A 12,011-nucleotide genomic window follows, 5' to 3' on the forward strand; every position below is an offset into this window, starting at 1 on the left:
GAAAAAGATGCATGATCAGAAAAGTTTAGGAACCACCATCTCGGATAATTCCAAAGGAGATCTTGCAAAAGGGGATGTTGTGGCTGCTTAGAAGCATATCTGCCATGGCCCAACCTGAAAACTCCATGGGTTATTTCACTACAGCATCTGTTCCAGTGTCCTGCACTCTGCATCAAAATATCTTGGGGGAAGTCCATAAGAAGTCCAGGTAACAGGGCTCCATTCCACATTTACTGAGTCTGAATACCCAGTGGAAGGCCTCATGAGTCCATGCTTTTGGCTGCCTTGCCAGGTGATGCTTATAAGCAGCTAGAATGGAAAGATTCTTTAGGGGACCCTATGGGTTTGGAGCATGGGAAGCCCCAATGGTACATAGTGGGCTTTGAGGGCAGAAAAAAGCAGGGTGTAGACTCTCAGTCTCCATGGAAAGTGGTGTCTTGGGATTTGTCTACTCCCTGTTTCTGTTTCTGGGCAGTGCCGTCCTGTGTCGGGTTTCCCAGATGCCTCAGTGTGCCCTGTGCCTGGTTAGTGAGAGGCCTGCCCTCCCTGAATGGACCCATGATGGGAAGACTAGAGCAGCTCTAACCATGGTTTTAGATCTCCACCCTCAGAGAGCAGTTAGAGGCTCAGCCTTGGGAGAAGAGCCAAAGAAGCTTTGAGCCACTTAGAGTTCTCCACCAGAGGCGCCAAGAAAGTCGGCATGGTTCTGTGTTGTCCAAGCCAGCCCAAGTGCCTTCAGGATGGGAGGGTGAGTTGCAAAATGTTTGGGCCAATTATAGCATATATTTGTCAGTGGTGAACCATACGTGTTTATATCCTTTGGGAACTCCCAGAAGAAGGGTTTTAGGTAGATAGGATTTGGGGTCTGGATCCTGGGCAAAGACCACTCACACATCCAATTAGACTGAGAACCCACATCTATGAGCTTCTTTGGTCTTCCTAACAAAGAGATGGGTCTCCTGTGACATTCCCATTTTACACACAAGAAATTAGGCCCAGGGAGGCCAAGTATGTTGCCCAAGGTCACTCAGCAGATCTGGGATCATGGCCAGCATCAGCCCTCTTGACATATGTTCACACCAAAATACTAGTTTTGGGGAGTTGGAATGTTCTTCTTGCAGACAGGGCCCACATACTATCTTTCTTTTGTTCCAAGCACAGGTCCAGGCTCATGGTAGGTGTTCATTAAATATTTGTCAGATAAATGGAAAAAATACCTTCCCAGCACACCTGGGTCAGGTCCAATTTTAGTGTTAGTGAGAGAGAAACAGAGCTCCACCCATCCTCACTCACACCTCTGCCTATGACCTGCCATGTGGACTAAAATCCTTACCCTTAGAGCCACTCTTTGGCTCAACCAAATGGCTCTACTATCCACTCTTAGGGGCATTTTAAGTTCTCTGCTGCGGGGAATGTGCGTACCCTTGACCACTCACTTCATGTCCATGGGGCCAGAAGGTCCTCAACAGTGGCAAAAGCCTTGCATGACCCCATGACACCTTTTTCAGAGGTTCCTTTCTTGATACGCTCATCTTGGGAAACAGACATATCGATATAGCTCATGCCCCTCCCCCAGAACATTATTCAGAACAGCCTGAAGGGGTTAAAATAATCTTGGACCATCTAGTGCTGATCTCAGGCCACTCACCTGTATTTATAATCTCTGAAGCACATTTGATGGGCTTTGAGCTTTGAAATGAGAAGCTTGACAATTTTCAGGAAGATGAAGAAATTGACCTTGGGGAAAAAAGTAGATATGGGTTAATAAGTGATATAGACTCCACATGGTTATGAATATCAAGGTCACCCTGATCCTGGCCATTGGGTCCTTGTCCATGTAAGCCAGGGGAAATGTGGCAGTTGACCATTCAGGAAGTACATGCTAGTGGCCATCCCCACTCTTGCAAAGGCCATGTCAACACATCCATGTATTATTTCATTTAATCTTCACAATAATATTCTGAAAAGCCACACTGTTTTTATGTCATGATACAATGAGAAAAAGGAGAGGCATGGGAGATACAAGAGACCAGTACAGTTCCCAAAGTTGCACACATAGCAAGTGACTGAGCTGGTACTAAATACAGCTTTACCTGAAAATCATCTTTTCTTCATGTAAACAGCCTCCCTTCTGTAAAGATCTGCAGCCCTACTGATGTCTAACTTGAGGTCTTCTTGCTGCCATGGAGTTTATTGGAAAGCACATATTCTCCTTTCCCTAGAGTAGATTCCACACCTGTCATGGGCTGGGACAGTTCGACCCTTCATTGTCAGCCTTGGTAGAAATGTTTAAATATGTCTGCAAATTCTTCAGCACTGTTGCCTTAGAAAGGCAGAGCCTAATTCCCTCTTTCCCTCTGAGATGTAAGCAAGGCTTAGCTATGTACATCAAATGAAAAGAATATGGTGGAAGTGAGGCTATGTGACTTCTTAGGGTAGGTCCTCAAAAAGATGGCATCCACCTGGTTCTCTCTCTCTCTTTCTCTGGGGAAAGCCAGCCGCCATGTTGAAAGCACACTCAAGTAGCCTGCAGAGAGACCCACCTTGGGGAACTGAGTTCTCCTACCAACAACTAGCACCACTTGCTGGCCATGTGTATGAGCCACCTGGGAAGCTGATTCTCCAGCCCCAGTCAAGCCGTCAGATGGTTGCAGCTCTGGCCAACACCTTAACAGCAACCCCATGAGACACTGTGAGGCTCTTGGAGAAGTAGAAGGGCAAGTGATTGAGGGCTTGGAGAATAAGAATGAGATTTGTGAAGAGTAAGACTGAATGGGGGTGGGTGGGAGAGAACCAGCGCCTGCAGAGCCTTTCAAGGTCACACAGAGGAGTTTGGGTTTCCTTCTGAAAGCAATGGAGAGCCAGTGATGAATCTCAAGCAGGAGAGTTACTTGATCAGATTTGTATTTCTATTCAGAAAGATCATTTCAACAGCTGTGGGGATTATGGATTAGAGGAAGGCAAAGCCAGAATAGGGGAGACAGGAAAGAATGATGGAGAGGTGATATAAAGCCACAGCTGTGGTGCATCAGCAATGGGGAATATGAGATGGATTTGAAAGTCTTAAGGAGTTTGAGTCAAATGGCCTAATTTGTTAGTGGTTGGATGTGAGGTCAAAGATGATCCAAAGTTTCTCAGTAGATCTCAAGTGTGCTGTCATGTCATTCACTGAGAGTGAGCACATGAAGGAGGGAGAGCAGGTGCAGGGGGATGAGGAGAGCTCTAGTTACTGTGGACACAAGAGATGGCCCAAGGCAGTGAGATATTTATGTCTGGATTTCAGCAGAGAAGTCCCAGCTGGAGAATGGAGCCAGCATTGGAGGAGGTGAGATCGTCCAGAAAGGCAGGGTAGACTGAAAGAAATAAAGGGTTAATTAAGAGACTCACCTTGTGATGAAAGGAAATGGAGGCAGGAAAAGAGATGGAGAAAGAGTAGCCAGGGCAGTTGGAGCAGATCACAAGGAAGTGGTGTCCTGGAAGCTCATGGCTGTAAGAATTTAAGAAGGTGAACACTACATGGAATTTAAGCAAACTAAGACTGCATTTAGCAACAAGGAGCTGAGAAAAGGTGCACTTCACAGGTGGCAGCATGAGCCAGATCGCAATGCTTTGCTTTTTGAGTTAGACATGAAGAGGTAGATGATATTGAAGAGGCTTGGCTGTGAAGGGAAGCAGAATGATAGAACAGTAAGCAACAAGGGATGCAGAATGGGGACAACGTCTCTCCCCTCTTTTACATGCAGGGCTGGAAGAGGTTTGGGGTTACAGTTGTTCTTTTCTTTTAAGATTTTATTTATTTATTCATGAGAGACACAGAGAGAGAGAGAGAGAGAGAGAGAGAGAGAGAGAGGCGCAGAGACACAGGCAGAAGGAGAAGCAGGCTCCATGCAGGGAGCCTGACGTGGGACTCAATCCCGGGTCTCCAGGATCACGCCCTGGGCTGAAGGCAGAGCTAAACCGCTACCAGGCTACCCAACAGTTGTGTTGTTGTTGTTGTTGTTTTAAACTTTTTTTTGTATATCTTTTTTATTGGCATTTGATTTGCCAACATATAGCTTAACACCCAGTGCTCATCCCATCAAGTGCCCCCCCCCCCCAGTGCCCGTCACCCAGTCACCCCAACCCCCTGCCCACCTCCCTTTCCGCCACCCCTTGTTCGTTTCCCGGAGTTAGGAATCTCTCATGTTCTGTAACCCTCTCTGATATTGTTTTTAAAACAGAAAAGAGTTGAGAATGCCTCCAGGTGATGAGGAAAGAGCCAGTAGAGTTGGAGATTGGGTGATCATTAATGGCGGAAAGTCTCCACTAACACTGAACCAGCACAAGACCAATGCCTCCTGCCTGGAAATAAAACCCTGGAGACACACAGTGAAACAAAAGCTGCAGAATCCAACCTGTACCTCTTGTGACTCGCCTTATCAAGCCCAGGAGAATCAGTGCTCAAAACTAACAGACTACGGTTTCAGGCAAGAGACTACTATTTATCCAATCCACCAGCCAGCAGGAATGATGGAGCTTCCCAGCCAAAGAGTATTTAGTAACAGAACACTTAAATACAAACTAAATGCAACCAAGTAATTTATTTCTTTAATGGGATATCTGCTTTTCCTCACAAAGAGAAAACGTTGTGTCCTTGGCTTAGTGATTTGTTGAAGTCAGGCATTTTTCTCACAAAGTAAGTTGAACCGGGGAAAGGAACGTTATTTCAGCAAATTAATTTCAATTGGGACTGTACCCTAGGAAATGAAGAGTTGTGATGAGGAGCATGTGGATTTTCTGTTTTTTGTGTCTTCCAGGGACCAGACATGAGAAAATGGGCATCAACCAATGGGCCATATGGCTCCTCAATGCCACGGAATGAAACATCAGCCTGGTTGACCATGGAGCTTGTGCTCACCTAGGCATCCCACAAGACAAGAGTCAGCAGGCCCATTTGGATGACACTGTTCTTCATGTGTGCACAAGTAGGAAAAGAGACTGAGTGAGGACATTTTTTAAGAACGCAGCCAACTCCTCTTAGATTCTGTGATGAGAATGGGGACCCAGGACCCCAAATATGTAAGGCTCCCTTTCAGGTCCTAGACAGTGCAGAATGCATTATCAGATACCACGTTCCTGGTGACACTTCTTTGGTACCCCAGCTCCTGTGCTTAGGCCTGGGAGGCAATTGCCTCCCTTAGAGGCTGGCAGAGGCAATTGCTAACATGGTAGGGGGCTCAGAAGTCAGCTTCATCTACCCCTAAACTTCTCCACCTACCCCTGTCCCCTCTTCACCTGGCCTGCTGTGTGGACTAAAATGTCTATCATTAGAGCTGCTCCTTAGGGTTAAGATACTTCATCCCCAGAACCCTGATGAAGTGTACACATCACACAGTCGATAGGAACACTTGGGGGGGGGGGGGCTTTTTCCATCTATTATTCATCCATTTGCTCATTTTTACAACAATGAGTAATTCAGTCACTACTTATGATCTGACGCACTTTCACCATGGGGAACAGAAGATGTGATGCAGCAAAGCTAAGGTATAAGGGGGTAGGAAAGCACAGGGTATGGAGAGATTCCCACTGCAACTTTTAGAGGAAGAAACTATGAAAATGAGATGTTTGGGAGACACAGAAAGCCCCTGGGTGCCTGGTGAGACAGAAGATCTAAAAACGGACAATACCAGTGAAGACTAATTTTACGGACTTCTCAGCTTTGCCAAGTCCTGGAGTTATCAGAGGAGATTCAGTAGGAATGAATGAAAGAATCTGAGTTTGTAACTTCATAAAGTCAACAGATGGTTCATTCAATTCATTGGCTAAAAAAAAAAGCGTTCAGCTGCATGTTCAATTTGGTTGATCCATTACCTCCAGGAATTACGGTGTGGATGGAACAATCCTGCATAGTGTACGTATTTTGTAAGGCTGTCCATGAAGGTTTGGACTAATCAAAGCTTTATGGATTTTCTACTGGGAGCAGAGGAGACTAGGATATAAGAATATATCTTATTCTGGGATGGTTCTATTCTAAATGTACACCCAAGGGTAACAGGTTAATTTAAGTAGTGGAGCCTTATATCCTGAAGAAGATGTGAATTCTCCAATTTCTATGCCTCATGTAAGACCAGAGCATCTGGACTCTCGGGATTGTTACATTGTCATTTCTGAAACAGAGAGAAAGTCAAGAGGGCAGCAGATAAAATCAGCTGGGATGTATGGAAACCCCGCATAGCATTCATTCACGTCAGCCCTGATGCTGATCCATGGATGCAGACCCAGTCTGGGGGAGGTGGGAGAAGCCCAGCTGTGGTAACAAGGATGCTCACGGCGGGTCGGGGGCAGGGAGAGCCTGAGTCTCAGGACGAGTCTCTTTAGTCCCATACAGCGTCACTGAGCTGGTTACAGGTTTCTGTATACAGCATGAGGCCCCAGGGAGAAGGAGGCCTGTGATGCAACCCTGCATTGGAATCCTGAACCAGAGCAAGGATAAGCTTCTAACTTGTTCCTTCTCGTTCAACACACCCTGCTCACGACTCTCGACCACCCCTTTTCTCAAGGGAACTGGCCCAGGCTCACTCTGAGTCAGAGAATTCTGCTGGGTGGCAGGGGAGGGGGAGCGGGGTCCCCCACAGCTAACATGCTCAGGGAGGAAGAAGCAGGAGTGGGAATGGTCCTTACCATTACACAAAGCAGCATGGGCCCTCGGATGATCCACCAGATTTTCTTATTTCTATTGGTTACCCAGCACCTACGGCAAAGAGTGGGCAGGAGAAGACTTAAAACAGGGACACGAAGGCACCTGGGTGGCTCAATTGGTTAAGCATCTGCCTTTGGCTCAGGTCACGATCTCAGGGTTCTGGGATCGAGGCCCACACTGGGCTCCCTGCTCAGTGGGGAGCCTGCTTCTCCCTCTGCCTACTGCTCCCCCTGTTTGTGCTCTCTCTCTCCCTCTCTCTGTCAAATAAATAAATAAAATCTTTAAAAAACAAAACCAGAGACATGGTTGAATGAACAGCCTCATGCCCTCTGGAAAAAGGGTGCTCATACTTAAGACTGATTTCCCACCCGTGATTCTCCTGGGGGTGGGAGAGAGAAAATAAAACAGGATTACAACCCCCTCCTATTCGTATGGTACCATCAACTTTTCTTAATGGTAAAGTGTTCTTTGAATGCAAACAACATGGCATGGGACTTTCCACGCTTTTCTTCAAGTTCATACAAAAATAAATTATTAATTACACATACAGGATGTTTTGGTAGTGATTATTTGGAAGGGGGAAATAGGGTCACGCGATATACATTGTGGGCAGTAGGCTTACCAATGTGCTGTTGAGATTCAATCCCTAGAAGCCAAATGATGGGGAACCAACCTGGTTTTTTAGTAGTCTCCATAAAGTTCCACCATATAGGCATGCCACAATTTGTTCATGGTTTCCCATATTAGTGGATGCTCAGGCATTTTGTTTTTGTTTTGGGTTGTTGTTTTTTTTTTTAATTGAGATATAACGGATATTTAACACCATCTTAGTTTCAGGTGTGCAATATAATGACTTGGTATTTGTATATATCTTGGCAAGATGTTAATTGGGCCACAATAAGCCCAGTTAACGTCTATCACCACACATAGTTACAAATGTTTTTTCTTGCCATAGGGATTTTTAAAACAGACTCTCTTAGCACTTTTCAAATGTACAACAGGGTATTATTAACTCACCATGCTGTCTCCATGTTATACTTTATATCTCTTGGACTTATTTATTTTATAGCTAGAAGTTTGTGCCTTATGACCACCTTCACCCATTTCAGTTTGCTTCCTCTTTATCCCACTGTGAACAATGACACATTAACCAATATTGTACCCATATCTTTACATACTGAAGGTCATCGCCACCCCAGGCAGTGACTTTTTTGTGTGTTAATTTGAGCTAATTTGGTGCTAACTTGCATGTGTAACTAAGCTAACAAACTAATTATTACAAGAAAGGTCTTTGATTATTTTATCTACAGGTCTAAGTATATTCTAGCTAGCCAAAACAGAAGGGGGTGGATATTCTCTTTGGGAAAATGGTGTCAATCCTTGTATTTGGACATATCTTGGAATTCCTGGCTCATGGAAATGTGTGAGCGGGTGAATTTCCTACCCAGTATTTTCCAGCTGTGCACGGGTGATACTCCAGGGTACAACAAACAGCAGCGGGAAGGCTGGGGGAAGAAAACAGGGAAATGCAGTTAGGATCTGACTGGCCAAACCTGCCTGCCTCCCACCCCACCCTGATGAGCCAAAACCATCTGGTAAAAACGTATAAAAGCCCAAATATCACAGAACCGCAGGCTGAGAGCTGAAGAGACTTAGGGTGACACAGAACCCATCTGTTGTTTTACCGTCAGGCAAACCAGGAAGCAGAGAGGAGAAAACACCTGCCACATGTTGCAAAGCAGCTCAGAGTAAATCCAAAACATTCACCCAAATCTCCCAAATGGTAGGCCACCGGTATTTCTTCTGAATCCTGCAGAGCCTCACATTCTCCAAGAGTTTGTGGCAACAGGGGTTCCAGACCCCGTCTTGAAGACTGAGCTGGCGTTTTTGGACTGGATGTTTGTGTCCTCTGCTCCAACCCCATGTTGAAGCCCTAACCCTCAATGTGGTGATCATTGGGGGCTGGATCTTTGGAGGTAACTAGGTTTGGAAGGTGGGAGTGGTATTGGTCATCATGATGGGATTAGAGCCTGCTTTCTCTCTCTCTCTCTCCATCATGTGAGGCTATAGTGAGAAGGCGGCTGTCTGCAAAAGAAGAGGCCCTCACCAGAACTCAACCATGCTGGCATTCTGATCTCAAACTTCCCAGCCTCCATAACTGTGAGAAATAAATGTCTGTTGGTTACGCCATGCAGTCTATGGCATTTTGTTATGGCAGCCTGAGCAGATCACTACAGCTGGGGACAGGGTAGGAGGGAGAGCATCTAATTGCACAAAAAAGCTTGTTGATTTTTGAAAGTATGCATGCGGTCTATAGTGCTTATTTGTATCTGTACATGTACACACACACCCCTTTCATGAGTATCTTTTCACTGGAGAGTTATCTGTCCCAGATGCTCCCTCCAGCTGGGAAACCAAAGGTTCTATCAAGCTCCTATGTTCTGATGGGCCCCTAGGAGAAGAGGCTGGGGGTTCAGGTCACTCACCCCAACCCACCAGCATGTATCTGGGCCACAGCCGCCTCTCAGAGAGCACTGTGGGCTCCAGCAGCGTGTGCAGATAAAGGCCTTCGACCAGCAGCCATGAGTAATTGGCACCCACGAAGTAGTGCAGCAGGACCTGAGCCGAGCGGCAGGAGGCAGATATCTGTGAAGGACAGAGCACCCGAGGGTGAGGCCAGACCTTCTCATATGGACCCAAGAAGGTGGAGAAGGGCCTCCCCATGTACAGCCCTCTCTCTTCCCTGTCTCACCACACAAATTTGCTTACTATCTCAGAAAGGCTGGCAACAATACCAAAATGCGAGGGAGGGCTTTCTGTAGGTTTCTGAGCCCAGCCTCTTCCTTGACCTTCTAGATTTGTGTAGACAAACAAAAATGAAGAGAATGCACCAGCAGCAATTTCCCAAAAGGAAACACTGAAAGGTATGTTCTCTGATCTTAGTTCAAATCAACTAGAAACTAAAAAAAAGAAAAAAAAAAATCTTCATATGATTGGAAAGGAAGAAATAATTTCTAAATAACCTGTGAATCACAAAAAGGAAATAATGATAAAAATTAGAACTTATTTTTGAACTGAATGAAAGGAAAATACTACATATCAAAAGGTGTGGTGTGCAGCTAATACCACACCTAGAGTAAAACCTACAACCTTAAATGACTCAATTAAAAAAAGAAACAAGCTGAAAAATCAATTATCCTACCTATCACATCAGAAAAAGAGCAGCAAATTTAACCTAAAGAAAGGACCTGGCAGGGGCAGCTAGGTGGCTCAGCGGATGAGCATCTGCCTTTGGCTCAGGGCGTGATCCCGGGGTCCTGGGATCGAGTGCCACATCGGGCTCCCACAGGGAACCTGCTTCTCCCTCTGCCTATGTCCCTGCCTCTCTCTCTCTGTGTGTGTCTCTCATGAATAAGTAAATAAAATATTTGAGGGGAAAAAAAAAGAAAAAACCTGGCAGGAAAGCATAAAGATAAAAGTAGAAATTAATGAGACAGACCACATAAACGTAATTAACAATCCTAAAATTTCATTCTACAGTTTGTCTAGTAAAACCAAAAAACATCTGGTGAGGATGATCAAGAGGATAGAAAAGAAAATGAAGGTATAAATAATCAATATCAGGGATGCAAAAAGCAATACCTCCAAAGCTGCAACAGACCTTAAAAAGATCTTAAGAAACTATGAACAGTATTATGGCAAGAAATTCGAAAAGTTAGAGGAAGTACATGCATTCCTAGAAAAACTCAAGTTACTAAAATTGACACCAGAATAAACAGAGAACCTGAATACAAGTCAAAACTAGTGCATAGTTAAAAGCCTTCCAATTAAGAAAACTCTGATTCCAAAGGCTTCACTGGAGTGATCTATGAAATATGTAAGAAAGAAAAATACTCATCTTAAATTCTTCCAGAGAATAGAGAAAGAGGTAACAAGTCTAATTTGTTTTAAGAGGTCAGCATAAACTTTATCATCTTTTTCAGAAGAAAAGTAACTTCCTCACAGGTGCAGATGAGAGAATGCTAAAGAGAACACAGCATCAGCTAATGAATCCAGCATTTTAGAGAAAAGAGTAATACATCAGAACCTAGTTGTATTTATTCCAAGAAAGCCAGGTTAATTTAACAGGTTACTATAATCATTATTCATAAGATAAAGGAAAAAGCATCCCAACAGAAGCAGATTTCAATGTGGAAAAGCTTTGCTGCTTTTAAAAATTGCAATAATAATGATAATGATAATAATAAAGAATAATTAATAATAAAGGCTCATCTGTACAGTTCTTTTGTTCACATATGAAGAAATTTCCCACCCAAGTGCACACAGTAGCCCTGTGGTGGACTCTTCTATGCTGACGTCTTTTACCTGCCCCACTCTTGGGAGGTTTGGGGGGGCTTTTTGGTTTGGTTTTTGGGATTTGTTTTAAAGTAAAATGATGCCTCTCTAACCAGAAGGCCTTTGACACCCCCTTACCTCCCCCTTCCCCTTCCCAGTCCCACCTTCCCACCGCAAGATTCCCAGTACTGATCCGCCAAGTGAGAGGCTATGGTAGGGAGGGACATACCTCGGACACATAGGACATCCACTCTTTGTCACTGTTGGGCCTCCTGGAGTAAGAGTTGTAGAAGATGGCATCCTTCACCAGCACAGCCAGGGCTCTCAGGATGAAAGAAGCAAACAAGTTCATGTGGATGTAGTTGCGTGTGCAGTGGAGCTTTCTGTGCAGGAAGAAGAAAACCAGTTGTCTTCCCTCATGAAAGAATGGTTCAGACTGACAGGTGTGTGCCTGAAACACCTGTGCAACTATCACTAGAGGGCAGGCATTCATGGTATAGACTCCAGAGCTGCATGGCTGGGTTATGTGATTTTATCTGTGCCTCATTTACCTCATTGGGAAAATGGAGATAATACTGACATATTGAGTAAAAATTGAGAAATTGAGGCAAAAGGGTTGAGTCAGCTGTCCAAAGTCCTAGAGAAGTGGTGGAGCTGAGGTTGACCTCTGGTCCTCTGGTCAACCCAGGCTTAGCTAAAGTAACTTACTCCAGGGCTGGGCAGCTATGTCCTCTGGGCTTGCTTCTGGCACTTTGGGAAGGTGAGTGGAGGAGGTCATGGATAGCAGAGGGTACAGGTTCTAGAATTCTTCCACTGCTCAAGAACTGGTCTCTGGATGGGGCATAGGGTCATGATTCTGCTCCAGGAGCCATAGAATATCCTGGGATTAAGGAGCCAGACCTGGGGCTAGAGGAGCCCAGGTGGGAAGCTGTTCTGGAGCTAGCATTCAATCCCCCAGAGTGCGCATCTAGACCTCCTGCATCGAATGCTCATTCTG

At 45.1% G+C, this 12,011-nt stretch overlaps 1 protein-coding gene across 2 annotated transcripts in view; it reads right to left on the reverse strand.

The window, feature by feature from the left end:
- The window catches only part of GLP2R (glucagon like peptide 2 receptor), a 50,451-nt gene that overhangs the window by 16,593 nt on the left and 21,847 nt on the right, over nucleotides 1-12,011 (reverse strand). For both annotated transcript variants that reach the window (XM_072812071.1, XM_072812079.1), the window contains exons 6-10: nucleotides 11,244-11,397; nucleotides 9,166-9,325; nucleotides 8,124-8,184; nucleotides 6,661-6,730; nucleotides 1,649-1,737 (exon numbers count right to left, since the gene is read on the reverse strand). In XM_072812071.1, the coding sequence (XP_072668172.1) occupies nucleotides 1,649-1,737; nucleotides 6,661-6,730; nucleotides 8,124-8,184; nucleotides 9,166-9,325; nucleotides 11,244-11,397 (534 nt within the window). The remainder of the gene's footprint in view (nucleotides 1-1,648; nucleotides 1,738-6,660; nucleotides 6,731-8,123; nucleotides 8,185-9,165; nucleotides 9,326-11,243; nucleotides 11,398-12,011) is intronic.

This window comes from Canis lupus, chromosome 3, assembly GCF_048164855.1.
Source record: "Canis lupus baileyi chromosome 3, mCanLup2.hap1, whole genome shotgun sequence".
NCBI classification, from domain to species: domain Eukaryota; kingdom Metazoa; phylum Chordata; class Mammalia; order Carnivora; family Canidae; genus Canis; species Canis lupus.